General features: G+C 41.3%; 1 protein-coding gene across 1 annotated transcript in view; it reads right to left on the bottom strand.

The window, feature by feature from the left end:
- LOC145407696 (uncharacterized) overlaps positions 1–22,683 on the bottom strand; it is a 109,400-nt gene that overhangs the window by 23,830 nt on the left and 62,887 nt on the right. The window contains 5 exon segments of the mRNA XM_080278562.1: positions 492–652; positions 722–5,305; positions 5,411–6,024; positions 14,569–14,783; positions 15,237–15,309. Of these exon segments, the coding sequence (XP_080134688.1) occupies positions 492–652; positions 722–5,305; positions 5,411–6,024; positions 14,569–14,783; positions 15,237–15,309 (5,647 nt within the window).

Raw genomic sequence — 22,683 nt, 5'->3', positions numbered from 1 at the left:
GGTGGCATACAGGACTATTGCCAGACACAGTTAAATGATCTTGTGAAAAACTGTAATGCACTTAAATTTGGAATAAAAAGATTCAATTAATAACCTGTTATGACTGAAGGTTGTCACTGTTCTGTATTTCATTACTTAGAGAGGAAGATTACTACAGTACTACTGTACTTGTATACTGCTGAAGCCATGAATACGATAAAAAACATCAATACTAAAACTATCCACACACAAAGTCCTCATTATGTCATGTTGTTTGCACTTAGTTTTTCCTATTAAGGCCACAGTAATTTACTTAAAAAATTGCTTGCTTATGCTCCATTACTACCAAGAAAGCTAATTTGCCTGTTTTCCCTAATTTGCCAAATGTTTCAAAAGGTTGTGATATACTGAAACACATCACTAATATATAATGAGGACTTCTTGTACATAAAAAAAAAAAAAAAAAAAAAAACTCAACAGGACACTTACAGATAAATGGCATAAGGACTGACCTGTGAGGTGATGATCTCGTACTGTCCTGGTGGAACAGATGAACTTTCACTCTCCGTCTCCACCTTGCTGGTGGCTGGGGAGGTTCCTACCCTTGGAGCACCTCGAAGGGTTAGCGGAGGTGGTGGGCGGGTGTTTATTATGTTTCCTGCTGCAGCTGCTGCTGACAGTGATGGTGATGGTGATGGTGAAGGTGATGCTGATGTTGACACTGCTGATACTGCTGCCCTACTTCCAGCAAACTGGACCATCATCTGAGGCCCCCGTAGGATAGGACCAAATGGCATGGGTCCAGGTTGTGAGGTAGGCAAGCGTGCTGGGGCCCTTGTCAAGCGGGGCAAATTCTGAAGGCGTGGCATGACTGGTATGGCCACCATTGGAGGTTTGCGTATGGGGGAGGCAGTTGGGGTTGTTTCCTCTACACCTCCCTCCTCCTTCTCTGGAGTTCGCTTTGGTCGCCCTTTACGAGTTGGGATCCCTCCTTCTGTTCGATGGGCATTGGTTTCATCAAGCTGAATTATGGAAAGATAGCAGTCATATTTTTCATAATTCTTTTCTCCTGTTTCATCAGTAATTATCACCTGAGCATTTGCATGGCTACTGTCACGTGATGTCTTTAACTTGATATGCTTAGTTATGTCCCACCGCCAGTTTGACTTGTAACCACATTCTGAGCAATTGTATGGCTTCCTGTTGAAGTGGCCAACAATATGCACATGGAACCTGGAGGCTGTGGTGGCCCAGAAACTGCACTGCGGACATCGGTAAACCCTTTTGCTGTAGTAATGTTGACCCTGAGGAACGGGGCTTTCTATGTAGTCCAGCTGCCCCTCAAAGGAGACTGGGCTTTTACTGTCACTCCTGCCTGAAGATTTCTTGAGACTATCAGTGGAGTCTCTCCTCTGCCACTTGCCTACAGCTCCCTTTTCATCCACCTCATTCCGGTCCTTCTTATCCAATGAATTTTGATCATCATCTTGTTCTTTCTCAAAGTTGTTCCAAACAAAAACTCTATTTTCCATTGGATGTGCTTCACCTTCTAGTATGGGAGTGCTATCTTCTATGGCAGTCTCATCTCTGCAATCCCCTTTAGAATCATTATCATCATTTTCTTCCTCCTCCTCATCCATATTATCTCCCCTGCCACTGGACATGGAGTCCTCATTCTCGTCAGTTCTGGTGCCACTTGGCCTTCTGCCAGAATCAGTGATTTGGTTCTTACGAGCTTCTGGGCATAGCTTGAGGTGGTGCATTAGGTCATCTGTTGTCTTGCACCTGTGGCGGCAAAACTGGCACCTTGTAGACAGAGATGCAGAGGCATAAATATTCTTTGCACTTAAGTGCAACTTCTGATGTCGTACTGATTCAGACAGACATTTAGATTCATGTCCACAGAATTGACACACCAAGTTCTGTACATTGGAGGTTGGCATCTTTTCTTGGAGCTTGTCAAAAAAAGATGGATTTTTCTTTTTACAGGTGTCTTTTGATGGAGAAGATTCTTTTGTGGTTGCACATTGGTGAAGAGATTCAGGAGATGCATCATGATCAATAGTGAAGTTGCTATCATCCTGGGCATTATCATCATAAGTTTCTTCATTACTTACTTCAACTTTAGGGTTTAACTTACCACTTGGCTCACCCTCTACATCTAAGACACTGGACTCAGAGGGTGCAATGTAACCATCAGTGCGAGGATATTGCAAAATCTGACTAATCACATCATCACTGGCTGTACTGAATGAGTGCCTAGCTAACTTGGATTTTACTGTTTTCTTAGCTTTTCTGGATATATTCTCTGGCTTTGGCAGGGGAATGGAATGGATCTTTTTTTCATGACGAGAAACTTCATTTTTAAACGCTGCTTTAAAAGGACAAAATCTACATTTAAATGTTTTAATATACACATTACCGTGTCTGTGAACTACATCATCAGGATGAATGAAATCCTCTTCAAAGTTGTGCCTTTCATTAAGCTCTTGGAAAAAGGTATCTTTTGGTTTGGAAGTTTTCATTTTAGTCAGTGTTATCTTAATCTTTGGCTTCTTCTTTTTTGGTTCTCCATCTTCATCCCCTTCATCCTCTGCACACATCTGGGAATCATCCTGATTGCCCACGTCTATGTTTGAGACTCGGAAACTATTGCTACCATTCACCTGACTCTGTGAGGTATCTGTTGAGGTGGGAGAGCTTGGGGCACTGAATCCAGGGAGTAGTAGTGCATCTGGGTGTTCATCCCTCTCCAGCCGCAACATCTCAAGTTCTTGGTCATCTGAAGTGCAGTCTGCAGGGTCACTGATCCCAATGGTACGCCGCAACTCCTTCTCCCGAATCTGTTCAGGTGTCAGATGGTGGTTTGATACGTGGACTGTTAGGCTTTGCTTGATTTGTGCTGTGAAGTTACACAAATGGCATTTGTACTCCCCACAGTCCTCTGTGTGGTTCTTTAAATGCCGATCCAAGTTCCATCTATAAGGAGTTCGGAAGTCACAGTAATCACACTTCAAAATTGGAAGCTGGTGGTATTTCATGTGCTTGGTATAGCGCCCTTTTAAGTGCGTCACATAATTGCACTTCAAGCATCGGAAAAACCTTCGCTTAAGATGGTACGATGTCTCATGCCTATTCAGGAGTTTGCGACTTGTACAGGAGTATTCACAGTGCTCACAGTAGAGAACCTTCTTATCATCTCCCTTCACTTGAGACTCTTCCTGGTCTAGTTGTGCATCTTCATCTTCCATTTCCTCCCATGCATCTGGTGGATATTCTGTGTGTCGAGGGGATCTGCCAGGACTGCTTCTTGTTGACTTACTGGGAGACACACTAGCTCTAGTAGACTTCAATGATGAGAAGTTTGAGACTGGAGACTTGATCTGACTTTTGTAAGGGCTAGTTGTGCTAGCCTCTAAGCGCTTTATTTTCAGCTTGTGAACCATCCTTGCATGACGAATCAATTTCTGATGATTCTTGGAGGCATAAATGCACCGTGGACACTCAAAAACCTTCATTTTCTCACCATGATCATCACGTAAATGATACAAATACTCACGAGGGTTCTGTGTATTAATACCACAGTGCATACAGCAGTAGTTGCGCTTTAGTCGGCACTGAGGAAGATTTGCACTATCTGAGATGCTGCTATTTATATCAAATTCTTCCTCAACTTGTTCTTCAGGTTTTCCTTCAGTCACATCTGGACCATTTAGGTCCTTACTTTCTACATTATAATTTACAGCATCTGGTTCCCTGGCACCTCCAGCATCCATCTGTTCTGTTAATAAAAGAGATTTTTCAGATTGTACATGCTCATTCCCCTCTCCATCAGCAACACCATCTGTATGAACAGTATCTCCTTGCTCTACCTTTTCACACTCTTTTTCCACTTCCTGCTGGTGCTCATCTGCAGTTTCCTCTCCTTTAGTGGTGTCAGTATCAATGATTAGATTGGATTTTTCATCACTGTCTACTCCTTCTTCTTCTGCTACATCACGTTCACCAGGTTTTGCTTCAGTATTAATTTCATTATTGACATCAGTACCTATAGTTTTACTATCTACAAAGACTCCATATCCTTTCACATGCAGTGCACCAGCATCAGCGTCTTTATATGAAAACTTGCCATTTTCCTGACTGCCTATATCTGTGCAAGTCTCAGGCTCCTGACTGCCTATATCTGTGCAAGTCTCAGGAGGTGCCATGGCAGTACTTATGGTCTGTGCTACTTCAAGGCATTCATCACTATCCTGAACTTGTGTGTCTTGTGAGGGAGTATGCGGCTCCACGTACTCATTTACTGCATCAACAACTTCCTTCTCCATCATCTCTGTCTTCTCAGCCATGACATCTTCAGCAATCTGACTGGATGACACATTTACTTTATCACTAGTAAATTCATTTTTTTCCCTTTGATCATTCAATTCATTGTCTTCCCCTTGACCAACCAAGTCTTTGTTTCCCCCTTGATCAATCAATTCTTTGTCTTCTCCCTGCTCAACCAATTCTTCCTTTTGATGTACCAATTCCCTGTTCTTTTGATCTTCCAATTCTTTATTTTTTTGGTCTGTTAAGTCTTTGTCTTCCTTTTGATCTACAAATTCTTTGTCCTCTTGATCAGCGAATTCTTTGTCTATATCATGCTTAACCAGTTCTTTGTCTTCCTCCTGATCAACCAGTTTTTTGTCTTCCTCTTGATCAACCAATTCTTTGACTTCCTTTTGCCCGATCAATCTTTTGTATTTTTCTTGATCAAACAATTCTTGACCCTCCTGATTGGTCAAGTCTTTCTCTTCCACTTGATCAACTATGTCTTTGCTCTGTTGGTTGGCCAATTCTTTTTTTTCCTTTTGATGAACTGAGTCTTTGCCCTCTTGCTTAGCCAAGTCTTTCTCCTCCTTTTGATGAACTGGGAAATCTTTGCCCTCTTGCTTAGCCAAGTCTTTCTCCTCCTCTTGATGAACTGGGAAATCTTTGCCCTCTTGATTAGCCAAGACTTTCTCTTCTTCTTGACGAACCAAGTCTTTGCCCTCTTGGTTAGCCAATTCTTTCTCTTCTTCTTGATGAACTAAGTCTTTGCTCTCTTGATTAGCAAAATCTTTCACTTCTTCTTGATGAACTAAGTCTTTGCCCTCTTGATTAGCCAAGTCTTTCTCTTCCCCTTGATTAACTGAGCCTTTGTCTTCCTCTTGATAAATCAAGTCTTTGCCTTCTTCTTGATAAACCAAGGCTTTGTCTTCCTCCTGACTAACTGAGTCTTTAGCTTCCTTTTTTTCAACTAAGTCTTTGTCTACTTCCTGATTAACCAAGTCTGTGTCTTCCTCTTGAATAACCAAGTCTTTATCTTCCTCCTGATCAATTAAATCTTTGTCTTCCTCTTGATCAATCAAGCGTAAGTTGTCTTCCTTTTGATCAACAAGGTCTTTACCTTCCTCTTTATCAATTAGGTTTTTGTCTTGCTCTTGCTCAAGCAGGTATTGATCTTCCTCTTGATCAGTGAAGTCCTTGTCTTTCACTTGATCGTCTAAGTCTTGATCTTCCTCTTGATCAACTACGTCTTTACTTTCCTTTGGAATGTTTTTCGCTGTAACTTCTTCAAGCAGTGGTTTGCTGTATAGATGATCTGTTTCTACAGCCCAATTTACAGCACTGACACTTACCCTTCTAACCTTACATTCACTCTCTATCTGTGATCCCTCTTCCTCCACTTCTGCGTCAGCCACACTACCATCCTTATCTGGGTTCTCTGCACAGCCACTCACAACTGGAACTGGAGAATCTAAACAACTCTCCTCCTGTTTAGAATCAATCTCGGCTGTGGCTCCTACTTCACAATGACCAGCATCTGCAACAGGCTCCCCTGCTGTGCTTTCCCTGTCCTGTGTGTCCACTTCTTTACCTCCTCTGTCCTGGCCCTCCTGGTCTTCACCTTGACTCTCCTGACTCTCTGCTTGGATGATGGTCTCCTCTGTAGCTATACAAGGTTCTTCTTCTTCATCACCAGATCCTCTCTTAGGTTTGTCATCCTCTTCCGGCATTCTCCTGTGCAGATAATTAAGAATGATAAATGTGGAGATTATGATGAACTTAAAGGCAAGTAACATAATAAAGGGGAAAGGATATCTTTAAAAAACAAGTCCACATTTGACAGCTCTCTGTGTTGATAAAGTTAACAGTTGGCTGGTTCTATCTCCTTGAGATGCATTAATGATGCACTGTATTTACTTCACAGGCTCTAGACTTTGGGAAATGACAGATTAAGAAATACTTATTGCACTGTAAGCCAATCAGTCATATAATCCTTCATCAGTGTACTGTACTGTACTGAGATAGAATAATGGCATAAGAATAAAAATAAAATTGGTACAGTAGACCCCCATATTCACAAGGATATCTTGTGTTGACGTCAGAGTGAATGCTAAATTTTTGAGAACAGAGCTATAGACTTCACAAGGTAATATGAGTGGTCTCAAAGATCTTTCCCTATTGTCCCATGTCCATATCTCTGACATCATTTTTTAAGACCCATCCAACAATGTCAGCACAGACTAACTACCATGAATGGCAGTTACATTTAAATAGAACACTTCATCCATCTTGAAAGATAACAGTACCTTACATACGGTCAATCATAACTGGTTTAAAAGGAGGGTATAACAAAAACTACAGTATACATATTAGAATAAAAAATTTTGAAGCTAATGATGGAGATGAAAAAGTAACTACCATTGTATCACTGTTCTCTTGTGTATCTCCTCTCGACCCTAACTCAGTGTGCTAGACAGGGATGTCATCACGTGGTGGCACTGATATAACTGGGCACTGATCTGCCTGGTTATACAAATGTTCCTCATTTTCTTCTCTGTCTCTCAAAAGGTGTTGGTGGAGAAGAGAGAAACTGAGGAGAAGGAAGGAGCACTTTGAGGATTTGTTGAATGTAGAGAGTGAGAGCAGTGCGAGTATAAGTGGTTGGGGAATGGCTGGGAGAAGAAGAGATGTGAGGAGGGAGGAAGAGATCAGCATGGTGGAAGTAGTGGAAGCAATGAAGAAGATCAAATTGGGAAAGGCCCCAGGAATTAATGGAGTGTGTGGTGAGATGCTGAGGTATGGGGGTGAGATTGCTGTGGAGTGGATATTGAAGTTGTGTAGATTGGCTTGGGAAGAGGGAAGGGTTCCAGAGGACTGGAAATCAGGTATAATTGTTCCTTTACACAAAGGAAAAGGAGAGAGAGAAGTATGTGGTAACCATAGGGGTATTTGCCTTCTTAGTGTGACTGGTAAAATATATGGTAGAATACTCATTGATAGGGTTAGGCATGTGACAGAGGAGCTAGTTGGAGAAGAACAAGGGGGATTTAGGAAGGGAAAAGGGTGTGTAGATCAGATATTTGTTCTAAGAAGTTTAGTGAAGAAGTATCTAGAGAAGGGAAAGAAAGTGTATGCTGCCTTCATGGACTTGGAGAAAGCTTATGACAGAATAGATAGGCAAGGTATGTGGTAGGTATTAAGAATATATGGAGTGGAGGGGAAATTGTTGTGTGCTGTGAACAGTATGTATGAAGGAGCTAGGGCTACGGTGCGATTGGATGGTGAGCTGAGTGAGTGCTTTGATCTCAATGTGGGACTGAAACAGGGTTGTGTGATGTCTTCATGGCTGTTTAATATATACATGGGTTGGGTTGTAAAGGAGGTGCAAGGTAGGGCAGTGGATGTGAGGGTGGCTCTAATGAATGAGGGTGAGATTTGGAAGATTCCAATGTTGCTGTTTGCTGATGATACAGTATTGTGTGAAGATGAATGGGAGTTGCAAGGTTTGGTGAATAAGTTTGGGACAGTGTGTAGGAGGAGGAAGCTGAGTGTTAATGTAAACAACAGTAAAGTTATGGTGTTTCAGAGGAATGAAGTCACAGAATGTACAGTGAGGTTGGATGGTGAGGATATGGAGAATGTGAATGCATTCAAGTACTTGGGTAGTGTGATGAGTAAAGATGGAACTTTTGGGGATGAAGTGCATGAAAGGGTACAGCAGGGAAGGAAGGTTGTTGGTTCACTGAAAGCAGTGATGAGAAATAGGGAGGTGAGTATGGAAGTTATGAAGTCACTGCATGACAGTATTGTGATCCCTACCCTGATGTATGGAAGCGAGGCATGGACCTTGCAAGACGGGAACAAGTCAAGAGTGAGAGCAGTGGAAATGAGTTACTTGAGAGGAGCACGTCGAGTGACATGGAGGGACAGGTTGACAAATGAAGTGAAGGAACGTTGTGGGGTGGATGTGGATGTGGTTGAGAAGATTAGGAGAAATACATTGAGGTGGTTTGGACATGTGGAGAGAATGGAGAATGAAAGACTGACTGAGAGGGTGTATGTAGGTGAGGTGGAGGGAGGGAGAGGGAGGGGCAGACCGAGGATGAGGTGGAGGGATGGAGTTGAGAGGTATATGAGGGAAGGGGGAGTGAGTTGGGGGGAGGGTAGTCAAATGGTGGGTGACAGAGCGACTTGGAGGTGTTTTGTCTGCGGCCATCCTTTGCGGGATTAGGGCATAGGGCTATAGATAGATAGATGGACTCTCAAAAGGAGGGGGGCAACTTCAGTTTGCAGGCCATTGGGTTTGTGTCCAGATGAGCCTCAACCCACTACAATTACCCTAACTCTTGTACCCACAACTTAAAAGAGCATTTCCATGAGTATATAGAGAACTTTTACCACACACTGTAAATTCTGGGAAAACTTTAGGGGCAACATGCACAACAACTTAGGCAATGTTCAATTTTTTTTTTCCATTTAACAAGTAGAAAAAAGCATGATGTAAGCTGAATTAGTTTTAAATAAGATATATTTTATGGTTAATGAAATAACACAAGACTGTTATTCAAGTGCATAATTTCACATCTGTTGGACAGTGAACTTGTGCATATGGATGGCCTATTGTACTAGCACTATGAGGTAAAGTAAATCTTTATCTTTGTCTACATACCTTCACTTGCTGTAATTCTAAAATCCGTCTTACCATCTTCATTCCAGTGTTGTATTTTTCATTTTATCCTTCCTATCTCCAGATGAACTCATCCACCTAGAAAAGACTACTGCAGAGTCAGCTATACCTTTAATTAACCCCATCTGATCAAGCAGTCTTCCTTATGTTGAATAAAATCATCTGGAGGTAGCAAGGAAAAAAGTCACTGGATTGATGCAGTTCGTGAAACAAATATGCAGGTCAGCTTCTTTGAGAGTAATGCTCACTAGGCTGACAAATGTAATTTTTTAAGTACTGACATTCTGGTAAAACTGTACTACAGTGATTATACGGAAATTCTCATGTAAGTCAAATAAGCCCCTCCAAATTATTTACCACCAAAAGAGGAGACATCCATGCAATTATGATCCATCCCTTTCATAAAGTGGTATGTGTAGACTTCCACTCAAAACAGTTCAATGAATATTCATTCCCTCAATCTGGTGATGTACTTTTACTGTTATTTTTGCTACCACAACACAATATTATTCAGTGTGAGAGGATCTGTAAACTGGAGAGGTCAGATAGAGCCTTCATTTTCACCTTCACTGGTACTGGAGAAGGATACAGTCATGAGGTGGCACTGATTTAAGTGGGCAGCTATGCTGCCTGTTATACAAATGCCTCTCAACTCCTTGTTCCTCAAAAGGAAAATGGTGGACTCTCATATGGACTGTAGAGAGGCAGTTTCAGCCTTCAGTCCACCAGGTTCATGTTCAGGTGAGTCTGGGGCCAAAACAACCACGACCATTCCATCACCATAAAAGATTCCTTCAAACTGAATATACAGTACATTAATAGTCTGAAGGTAGCAAGAATAAATAATAAATATACATCACCTGACTGAAGGGATTAAATATCACACTTACCGGGGAGGTTCTATGACTGGAAACTTCAATGCATTGCTGTCTCTGATATCTAAACATCTTTAATCAAATGATATATTCTCTATTTTATTCCCACTACCTTCATATTATTTTCTTTTAAGTTAAGGAGACACATCTAGTTATGAAGCACTTAAATGAGTGTTTTTATCCCAGTCACAACAAATGGTCTCTCCAAAGCTTAACTATCCACAGGTAGCAAGAACAAAATACTGTACGTATATTACAGTAGCTATACGTCATTGTGTTAAAGTTTGTTAAAGCAAATTATCTTGTATCCTTTCCCAATGATACTACATAACTATGCTACACCTATCCAGTAGCTGTACTCGTATTTCCATTAATTTTTACTATAATGGGTACTGTGTATTGCAATGCAGATACATGCTGCTTGAAGAAAACAATCTAGTTCTTTAAGAGCTATTCAATACTTTCAACTGAAGTACTGTAATGATACTTATCTACTGTGTACTACTAATGAAGAAAGAAAGTCTACAGTACGGTACAGTATGTGTTGCTGATCAAGAATTCAGCTTATAAAGGTTGCAGAGAGCCACTGCATGCATATCCATAACTTGGAAGAAGTAATTTGGAAAGGATACAGAAGGAAGGCTACAGTACATTCTAACTTCACTGTAAATATTACCATCTCACACTGGGGAAACTCCATTTGCCATGGTATATATCTGCAGCTACCAGACCAAACCAGGCATATATTTCCTGCAAATTTAATTTTCAAAATTAATCATTCCGAATCTAGGCTATACACAAACAAAAAAAACCAGTGCTGAAAACATAAAATTTAGTGATTAACCATGACAATGAGCCATAAATATATATTGGAACATATACATGCATGCAACAAGATGCTAATATAAATTTATCAGATAAAATTCTAAGAGACTGTCAGCAGTGCAGTAAATCATATTGTGACTTGTGTGTAGCCTACTTAACATACAGACTAACTTAATTAAGCCAAGCAGGGAGACTAAACTGCCACACACAATACAGTATTTAAACTTTCATTTGCATAAACTAAAGTACTATATTCCCTTTATAGCATTTACCAGCTTCTTCACTGGGAGAAAAATTTAAAAAAGACTGAAATATATGGCTCAGGATACTGATAAACAAGCTGTGGTGAATTAGTAACCAAAATATTATATGAGAATGTGGAATGAGATGATGAGGAAATGGAAAATGTGAGTGCATTTAAGTACTCAGGTAGTGTGATGAGTAAGGATGGAAGTTTGGAGGATGAAGTGCTTGAAAGGGTACCATGGGGAAGACAGGTTGCTAGTTCTTTGAGAGTGGTGATAAGAAACAGGGAAATGAGCATGGAAGTAAAAAAAAAGTTGCTGCATGATGGTATTGTGATACCACCTATAATGTATGGAAGTGAAGCTTGGACCTTGCTGGAAGGACACAAGTCAAGAATGAGAGCTGTGGAAATGAGTTATTTGGGAGGGGCATGTGGGGTTACACAGAAAGACAGACTGACAAAAGCAGAAGTGAAGGAGCACTGTGGTGTGCATGTGATAGAAAGCGTCAGGAGAAATACAGTGAGGTGGTTCGGCCATGTGGAGAGGATGGAGAGCAAGAGACTACTGAAGAGAGTGTATGTGAGTGAGGTGGAGATGGGGAGGCTGAGGATGATGTGGAGGGATGGAGTAGAGAGGTATAATAGGGAGGGTGGTGTGACCTGGGGGTAGGGCAGCAAAATGGCAGGGGACAGGGTGATATGGAGGTGATTTGTTTGTGGGTACCCCTTAAGGGGTTAAGGCATCTGGCAACAAAGAGGCAGACAGAATGAGATATCAGTCAATACAGCTGCTAAAGTATTAACTGATTGTAAGTAAACACTAGTTGCTGGAGAGGGATGCCTTCATGAGGCACTAAAATAAAACGGTGATTTGGCTGCCTGGTTATATGAATGTCTCTCAGTTCCCTCCCTGTTCTCTGAAAGGAGAATTATGGATTGTAGAAAAAGGGCAGCTTCTGCCTGCAGATATACTAGATTCAAGTCCAGATGAACATGGGACCACAACGACAAATAAACTAACTGCAAATATTACCCACATTCTGGCCACCATAGCTCAGAATATTCAAGTACATGATTGAGTTGTAACAGATAACTAAATGGAACTTGGATAATGAAAAATTAAACAGACTTCTTTATACTTGTGCAGGAATATGGCAGCAACATTGTGCATATATTTTGCTGTGAGAAATCTTGTACTTTCTATGACACCACACTAACTGCTTACAGTCACCTTCGATCATCTCCCAAAAAATGAAACATTCCTGGTCTAGATTTCACAACTCTTTCCAAAATCACTGAGGCAAGTCATCATTACTGAAGCATCTATTTCACCTTGCCAAAAACAATAAACAGGTAGTTTTGGTGCGAAAGTGAATTATCGAATTATCAGAACTGTACTTTTGTTACTACTTCATCTTATCTAAAACATAAATTAGGTAGTTTTGTTTAACTGTGCAATGCTGTATATAGGATGATTACCATACAGCCAAAGACACCCGAAGCACAGCAATCACCATAAATCAAGGTCTTGGTGTGAGGACCATGTTCCAAGTGGAACCTCTTCCTCAGTTATTTATTTTACATACTACTACAGTATTAACACTCCCTTGTATGTTATTTGTTTTGTTTTCATATAATCAGACTTTACATTAGTACCATACAAGAGGATAACAATGTGTAATGTGTGGAATAAATTGCTAAGGAAGAGGTGTTATGCAGTATCCAAAGCTTCTGTACTCAGAATACAGTACGGCCCTGAGTGACAAATCCAGGGAAAGTTTATGATCTTTTCTGCTGACCACAATGCACCTAGAACACAGTATGGTACCACTAACTGTGGAGAAATTAGTCACTACATCACTGCTACCAAACAGCCAAGAAATGTGCCATATAACTGATGTCAATTAAGGGCATTTTTTTTAAAGACATGAGTATTATACTTGACTTGGAAAATTAATACACTGAACCATACAACAGAGACTAAGTAATCACAAAAAGGTCAATTACTTATTTCATAACCATTGCTTCAAAACAGATTTCAACATTTATGTAGAATACAATGTTTGCATTCAAGTTAACAACTGAAGTACTATGTGAATTATTATAATCACACCCTTGACCATTCCAACAAAGCAATTACTGCACTAATATAGTTGTTTTTTGTGCCATTTTAAACTACCTAGTACAAAAAGTGATTTGGCTAGCTTGAACACCATACATGTCATGGCTCTGTGGATTATCTTTTACAGCATTCTTATGTAACACAGCTACTTAGGCCTATAAACATAAGTACAAAACAGCAATACTGTCAATTACTAAGGTTACATGGTATTAATTACTGTATACTGTACAGTTCTTCATTCATTGCCAGACGCCATGTATCCCACACGGGGTGGCCAAGAGCTTAGAGTTAATTGTTTTACAGGGAGGGGCACTAATCCTCCACCAACCCCACTTGCAGTTATTCGTCATATATACAGTATTAAATGTTCATTGCACAGCTGTACATTGTCCCTAAACAAGTTTATATATATATATATATATATATATATATATATATATATATATATATATAATGTGTGTGTGTGTGTGTGTGTGTGTGTGTAGAGTACTCTATATTTCTACCACATAAACTACTGTGAGGACTAATATAAATACTGCAATAAATTAAATGTCCGTCGTTTGTTTACAAAAATGCTACACGTGACTAACATAAATATTGCTATCAATTAAATGTCCGTCGTTTGTTTACAAACAATACTACACGTGACTTGCGCTTGTGTCGCTTTAATCGTCGGCGAACTTATTTACGATGGTGCGATATGATATCGAAGTTTGTTGTTGTATTAGCCTGTCCATACCTACTGATAGATTCGTTCATATAATAATACTTTCTCAATAAAATAAGCAATAACCTCTCATTCCTCTCCAATCAGTGCCATGTACAAAATAATCACAAGTATCAATATTATAAACCTGACATCTGTAAATCAGCAACCGTGATTCATACACTGCCCAAGAAATGGCAACTTCCTGCAGAAACAACACCCGTACTACAATATCCTCTTCACCCCACAAGCCCCTCCCCCCACACGATCTCATTCAGGTCAAAGCATAATTCATTGCGTGTTACTGCTGAAACTCATCACCACCTGTTACAAAAGACTACGAAGAAAGCGCGTAAATTTCATGGGCATAGCGGTGTAATATGTCAAATGATTCACTAAGTGAGAGTCCAAACTTTGTTACTGTGGACGACCAGCTGTCTCCCCCAATCTCCCCCCCCCCCCAACAACCCACCGCCAGACCCCCACCCGAAGGTCTGCCTGCCAGACGTACGACCACAGCTCCGCCACGTAAACAACATCCAGAATATCGAAAATACATATTATTTCGTTATCAACACTCTACAACAGCAAATATCATGCACATCTAACATAAACATCCACCAAAATAACCAACACTACGAAAATATATACGTAGAAAGAGAGAAATAACTGAACAATCACCCACCGCCGCCTGCCTTGGCTGGGTAGTCTCTCAGGTTCACCGAAGGTTCATCATAAAAAGTCTTTGATTTCTGCACCAATAAAGTGATTCTGACCAAAAAGGTAAAGCTCAAATGAAACCTTGCAGTTACTTACGCTCTTTCCAAGAAGAATCAACGTTACACTTTACTCCATTTACGCACATTCGCAATATAACTGATGGTTGATCCTGGCCGGAGCGACTTGTATGAGGTCTGGGCTAGCAATGAGCCTTCCTGCCCCCTGGTGGCTGCTGACTCAACCAGCGCAAGAACAGCAGAGCTCCTCCTCCGCAGCCGCGCCACCACCACTACCACCACCACAGCCTGCCACTACCAACGTTCTTCACCCAAAATATGCCTTTACGAAGCTCCCTCCAAGTGGAAGGCTGGGGACTGCAAACCATGGCTTAAGACCACCGTAAAGGATGCTCTTAGCAAAGCTGGGGTTTCAAGATGCTGGCCAACTTGATTCTTTGTCAATGGTGTATAGGTTGATTTTTTTTTTTTTTTTTTACAGAAATGGGCTGTATTTCGAAATTCAGTAATCTGAGTATCATTCTTCAGGCATTTACAAAAAAAAAAAAAAAAAAAAAAAAAGCAAGCTCCGGTGGTGCGCGGCCGTGCATCGACTTCCACAGTACAGTGATAGATGTCTTAGACCTCAGTGCAAACCTACACTCTCTATATCATGACCGAGTACAAAGTAAGGCTGGAAAATTTATTAATGCACTGGCTATTGACGCTGGTGCTTCATCCGCCTCTGGTGTCACATCATGAGCTTACGCAACCCCGCCACAGCTCTCGGGTGCTGCCAGCCAGCCAACCAGCAGACAGCCAGCAGGCCGCGCTCACCCACCTACATCACACGGAACGTATATTTTGTTGCTTCGCCTTGTATGCTGGAAGTTATTAAGGCTACATTGGGATATAAGCTACCTATGCGATTAAGACACATCGAAAATAATTATATATGTATAGTAGGCAGAGATGTGCAACAGTAGGTATCATGATCTGAATTTTGTGTACAATCTGCTGTTACCTAGTTTCTAATGTTACAGTCGTGATACCAGCTTGTGGAGGGATATTCTTGATCATAACTTCCGTAGGAACAAAGGCAAGCCCCCAAATGCATTCTTTTGCTTTCTAGTCGTACTGTTAGGGCACTCAGTGAAGTAAGGTTAGTCACTTAGTGCCGAGTGCAGTGACATTACGGTGCAAGTGCAGTGCGGCAGGGCAGGAGGCAGTGTAACGGAGCAGGAGGGCGACTCAGTGTCTGCTCCCGGTACCCCCATCCCCACCCCATCCCCTTCCCCTTTCCCTCCGTTCTCAGTGCTCTCGTCGGCTCTCTTTCTCTCTATCCCTGTCTCACTCTTGCTGGTTCATGTAAGTTATCACCTCCCGATCAACCTTATCTGTCGGTGCTCCGGTGGTTTTATCAAAAGCCGTAGTCCCAGTCGCCAAGTGTCCTGTCACATGAGATATCTCAATGCCATTTACCTCTACACCTCCAATGATTCCATTTTTTAAAGTACATGTTAGCTAAGCATTGGTCTAAGGTCTCATTATGTTTGAAAAGTAGTGTGAAATGATGTGGAGATGATACAATGCTGGACCGTAATACTTACACGGGCTCTCTCTCTCTCTCTCTCTCTAGTAACTTAATTTGCTCTTCTTTTTTTCACGGTTTAGGCGCTGTCATTTAAGTACCATAAATAAAACTAAAACGTTTGGTGTTGGTCAACGGATTAACTAGGACAGAATATGAACATCGTCGTAAGAAAGAAATGGTTCAACCCTTTTCTCCCGAAGGGTCTTACCTGAGTTCCATAAAATCGTCCGACGTTAGTCTTAAACTATAAAAGTAGGTGTTGTTACTGAAGGTGTTTGACGGCAAGAGCACCACATGAGATTCGTGCATATCAAAAGGTAACGTGAAGGTCATTTGTGAACACTACTTTTTAAACCATCGCTACTTCTGGTCTCCCGAAAGTTTAAAAAAGAAAATAATGGGACGGTAATAAGAATAAAATAAGACATCGTCCTGACGGTATTAATTAAAAGTCTAAAGCCGTCTGATGATGTAATTTAGACAATGCAAACTTTACCGCTCTCTGCTTATGTGAAAAACATTAACAGAAACAGCAGTATTCTCAGTGTCATCAAGGACAACACTTTTCAAGGCGTTAGTTTTGCATAGCGTACTCAATTTTCCTGTATATCATATAGTAAGCTAGGTGGTACCTGGGCTGTGGGGTAGGTGGGGGAGTCCACCATTCATTCTTGACAGTGCAACTTTCAGGTGGTTACACCGAGTGATAAGCCTTTTTTTTTTTTTTTTTTTTTTTTTTTAGCTCACGAAATATAACTGTGTCGGATGGTAACCATATAATCAAATGGACGTGTGCTGATTTAGTGGGTTAAGGTGCTCCAACCGGATGTAGACCTTGAGGGTTTACATCCAAGAGGTTGGTACTTAATCCTGACATAATGCCGTTCAGGAAAGGGACTGCTTTCTTGCTTGCAATGTCAGAACTGAGTAGCTTAATCCCGGATTCCTACGCTCATGATGATGCAACAAAGGACTATGGTAGAAAAAACAGAGCATTTGTTCTCATCTGACACAGGTCCGTAACCCATTTTCAGCATAGCTGATGGCTAATTGTAGTCAGATTGAAGGATATAATTGACGTGTAGAAGACTCATTCATATTTCATAACTAAGGCTCGTCGAATTCCATGCAGCCACGACTTAATATTTGAGTGGAGAGAGACCCAGTTCCGTCACTTGAAATCAAACCAACAACAGTTAAAGAAGTCTGTGGCCATTATTGTTTGTGGAGGCGTTTTAACCTATAGACGACAACAAGCCCCTCCTTAGGGGAATAAAAACTTATAGCGGTAGCAGAATTTACTATAGTTCATTTACATTAATGGCTCAGATTTTCGTCCTTTTGCTGCTTTTTTTCACGCAGCTCAATGGCAAAAGACTACTCCGGCTGTACATCTCCATAGCACTTTTTCGTGAATATGGTGTTCATCTGTTGTTATAACTGGACAGTGAAGATGGAAAGATGGTAATTTTGAGCTAAGTTAGTCAAATGAATATAGTTCAGGTTTGCCTTTACGTAAATGGGTTTTTATATACATAATTTCCATTAAGAACTTGCGGGAGGATATCAAAATGTAATGTGCAAAATAAATCGCCCAGAAGAGGTGTTAAGAAATCCTCCAAGCCAACGAAAACACGGTCCATAGACGCCTCTGTGGGTAGTATTCCAAGTTGCCATAGAAATTTCGTAACACCTCTTCCATGGCGATTTATTCTGCACGTTACACAGAGACATCATCGTTTCTGTTATTGACGCAACCTGTGTCAATATTAAAACGATATAAATAGCATACGAGTTTGCTAAGATGTCATCAGCTAAATAAATCGCAACCGCTAAGGATTATGTGTTAAGGCCCTGTGTAAGAAGAGTCAAGAGAACAGGGACCTCGAATTTACAAACACACTTACTGTAAGATGTACAAAATGTATAAGATGTAGAAATGAAGATATGAATAAGTAGCCCCCCCCCAAAAAAAAAAAAAAAGTGCTGCGACGCCTCCTATGCCACCTAAAATATGACCCTATGGAAGAGGAGTCAAGAAAACAAGTCTGTGAGATTCATATATTTACGATCTGTTCTCTGTAGTACCTAAGATTGTTTTCCCAGGGCACACATAAAAGATGTTGAGGGGGGGGATCCAGTACTCCCCTAGTCTGGCCCCCTCCCCCCCAAAAAAAAAAAGAGAGAACTGTAAGTTTTTGTTAGAACACAAGGATTCAACGTCGTCCTCATTGCCTTTTCAGCAAAGCACAGGTCACAGGTACGACAGGGAGGCGATTGTAAGTTTTGCTTGAGATATACTAAGATTCTGCACTCTCCTTGTCCTTCCTCAAAAAAAAATGAAAAGAAAAATAAATAAATAAGCTTGAGACCTCATCGTGAGAAAGATAGTGCATTATCCACGTGTCGCCCTTCCTTAAAAAAAAAAAAAAAAAAAAAAGGACGTGTAAGAAATGAATCACAAGTTTGTGATGTAAGAACAAAAGAACAAGAGGCATGGGACGATTCTACATTCCTCTCATCGTCCTTCCTGGAAAAAAAAAAAAGTTCATTTTTTCGAGAGGAAGAACAAGAAGCAAGGGAATCTTCTACAGTCTCTTCTCCTTGGCCTTCCTGAAAAGAATAAAAAAATCATAGTTACGACAGAGAACTGATTGCAAGAATATGCTGGGAGAACGAGGGATATCATCCATTTGCCTAGTGTGTGGGGGTGACGAAGAAAACAAATACTGAAAGAACCCTCAAACATTAACGTTACTACCCAACAATGATCCCTCTCTCCATCCACTACGTTTCGATGTCTCTCATAATACTCCACCACTTAGTCCTTCAACCTGGTTCTCTGCCTACCTCTTTTTCTCTTATCGAACTTTTCTTGCACTTCTCCACCTAAATCTTATGTCTCTTCTCCCACTCCCCAACTTTCATTCATATACTCCCTTTGCGTGGCTCTTGGTTTCCCTTTCTGCTCGCATCCACCTCGCTTCCCTGTATCTACTCCTTCCGCCTGGTTCTCTTCTACCCCTTCTTCTCACATCCACACCACTCTTCTTCATTTACTCTTGTTTATTTCTCTGCCTACCTTCTCGTCTGCCATCCACACCACCTTATGCTCCTGCCATCTGGTTCTCCCATCCACTCCACTGTTCCATATACTCGTTTCATCTGGTTCTCGGTCCACTTCTTCTTCTTCTTCCATGCACCCTGCTTCTCCTTATCCTTCTTCCCTCTATCCCCCATAGCTTCCTTCATATACTCCCTCTACTTGGCTCTCTGCCTACCTCTTCTTCCATTCATCCCACCGCTCCTGGTTCTCTGGGTATCTCATCCACCCCATCCTTCCTCCCAGCTCCCATCCACACCACATTTCCTTATATTATTTCCAGTTGGTTCTCCCCCAGTCGTCCTACCACTCCTTTTCCCATAAACGTTTCCTTATACTCTTTCCAGCTGATTCTCGGCCATTCTGTTTTTCTCCCAGCCACTTCACCGTCGATCATAAAGGTTCACATTCATGCTGGGATGAGAAACGATAGCACTCCTCTCTTAGCTAATTATTTTGCAAATTGCACATAAATATCTCTTTTATTTTTCTAATATCGTCACAGTTTGAACCAGTAACACACCTGAGAATAACGAGGTGTAACAGCAAAATAAACTGCGTAGGAAGAGGTGTTGCGAGAGTTCCAAAGCAGGCGAGGACGCGGCTCATATACTTCATAACATAATCCTTCCATTACATTCTCGGCCCACCTCCTCCTCTATGCATTGCCATCCCATCATCATTTAACCTCTTACGTCCGCATTCTTGGTGGGATACGAGGCTTTGCAGTGCCTCTTCCTAAGCACTTTATTTTACAACTTACTTTCTCGTTTGTGTTATGTATTCATGTTAGTATCGACAGAGAGGCAGGTGGAGGGACAAGATAATGAAGAAATGCAGGTAGGGACAAGATAATGAAGTATATGAGAAAGGGGTGTGGATGGGAAGAGAGGAAGTAGGTCGAAGAGAGTGAGAGATTAATTATAGTCGGCTTGTTTTCACCTGAAGGACCTTTCTTCACAATCTGAAAACCACTTCGTGCTGAAATTCGATGGGATTTATTATATGAGGTAGGAATGAATCACTTTGGTTGTCAGTCATATCTACACTCTAGTCTGGCCACACTTGGGCATCAGTTGGGCTGAAAGTGATTTGGAATTTTTGTTAGGTTAGAGGAAATACGCTAACGAAGAGTTAATGTGAGTGAGGAGGCTGGGAGAAGAAGAGAAATTAGGCCGTGAATCAGGTGCAGGGACAAATTAGTGGCACATATGAGGGCAGGATGGCTGAGAGATGTTGGTAGAGAATCTAAAGTAAAAAAAAAAAAAAAAAAAAAAAAGTGGAGGATATTTACATTTGTGCAGGAGGGTTTATGAGGTTCGTGTGGCTGGAATATGAAGGAAAGCAGACCGATAATAAGGCTGAGGGACTAGGTAGTGGTGTAAATGAGTCGGGTGATTTGAGGAAGAGGTAGAGCGAGAATGTAGTGGAGGTATAACTGAGTACATGAGTGTGAGCAGGAAGATTTATGAGAGACTTTCCTAACTGAAAAAAATGAGATGTGGTCTTGATTAATCCCTTCATTATATGAGTTCTCTCATATGAAAAAAAAAAAAAACTTATCTGGTGGTAACAGAAAATAATATAATAGTTTATCGTCATGATGGAGTTAGAACATCTTGGTGGCATAGGGGGCTTCGTAGCATCTTTTTCTTAGCGATTTATTTAGAGTATTATATCTTGATAGTCTTACGCACATTATTTCTATGGCTTTAATATTGCCGAAGTTACATCAGTATAACACAATGGATTACTACAGTACAATGAGTAGAATAAATCACAAAGGAACACATGCCAGGAAATCCCGAAAGCCAGTTAGCATTACGGTTTTGAGTGCTCAGAGTTTAAGGTATGAAATCTAAGCCGCGACGGACATATAAAATGGGTTCCATGGATATTACGCCACTTCATATGTTTGCATAATGTTGGCAACCTGTCATTTCATAGCGATAGCATACAGTACAGACTGACTCATGAGGAAAATAGTCATTACAACACATGCAATGCTCATTTTGCATATTACACTTTTTTATCATCTATTTGTAAGTTCCAGAGGCAAACTTCGTCGATGTCGGTAGCAAATAATTAACATCAAAAGTGTAATAAATTGCTCCCCGCAAAAAAAAAAAAAAAAAAAAAAAAAAAAAAAAATGCGTGCCATGAAGCCAAAGGTGCCATCTAGATTTCGACCCTCTGACCCAGTAACACCATACAGGCTGATATTTTCGCGACATAGCCCTCGTTTGCAGGTCAGTCAGGCAGGTAATGAGAAAGGAAGATGAGGAGCCCTTTATGATTGCATGGGGGGAACCAGTGATGGGAAGAAGGTCTCTGGAGTGTAACAGATTCATTGGGAGAGACGGCGTGGAACGAAATAAAAGGAAGGTTGGCTTGGTGGGGGAAAACGAGATGGACAGAACAGAGAGAGATGCAAGCCAAGAGAGATAGTGTGGAGTGATATGAAAGGAGCTTGGAATGGTGGAAAAAGACGTGATGGAGAGAGCTTGGTATGGTGGAGGAAGACGCGTTGGAGAGAGCTTGGTATGGTGGAGAAAGACGTGATGAAGAGAGCTTGGTATGGTGCAGGAAGACGTGATGGAGAGGGCCTGGTATGGTGGGGGATGGCGTGATGGAGAGAGCTTGGTATGGTGGAGGAAGACGTGATGGAGAGAGGAGAGAGAGACTCTGGAGAGATGGCGTGGTTTGGTGAAGGAAGACATGGTGAAGAGAAGAGAGAGATTTAGATGGGGAGATAGGGTGAAATGAGAAACAAGGAAGCTTGATTTAGTGTAGGAACATTTGATGCAGAGAAGAAAAATGTGCATAAAAATTGTATGGAACGAGATAGGGAACTTGGTTTAGTGGAAGAAGACGTGATGAAGGAGGGATGCCGTAAAGCGAGTCAAGGGGGAGCTTTGTCTGGTGTAGGAAGACGTGATGGAGAGATGACGTGGAGAGAGATATAAGAGAGGGTAGCTTGGAGAAAGAAGGCGTGATGGAGAGTTGGTGTGGAATGAGTTAGGAGGGAGATTTGTTTGGTGGGAGATGTGATGGAAAAATGTTGTAAGTCACATGAAGAGGGTTGTTTGGTGGAAGAAGACGAAATAGACATGGTATGTAGAACGAGATGCGATGAAATTTGATGTAATGGAGAAAGACTTGGTGGAGAGATAGTGTGGAACGAGATATGAGAGTTTGGTCCGGTTGAGGAGGACGTGATGGAGATAGATGCTGCATGAGATGCAAGAGAGTTTGAATCATGTAGTGGAGGAAGACATAATGGAGATATGGCGAGGGACGATATGCGAGGCGGTACATTCGAGTGGTCGATCCCTTGAGATGGAATTGAGACGTAGTAAGAGGCGGGTGAAGAAGAACAAAGTTGAACAAAATTATTTACGACGTGAGGGGGAGTTTGGTTTGGAGGAGGGGGGCGTGATGGACAGAGGTTCCTGGAGACGGTACTAGAATGGCCGAGTCTCATTTGAGATTGAGACGTAGGAGGAATCGAGAAATTA

Source organism: Coenobita brevimanus, chromosome 74 (genome assembly GCF_032717465.1).
Source record: "Coenobita brevimanus isolate Jiangsu-jjx chromosome 74, ASM3271746v2, whole genome shotgun sequence".
NCBI lineage: Eukaryota > Metazoa > Arthropoda > Malacostraca > Decapoda > Coenobitidae > Coenobita > Coenobita brevimanus.
The sequence above is the reverse complement of the archived record's forward strand: the minus strand, read 5'-3'. Positions and strand labels throughout refer to the sequence as shown.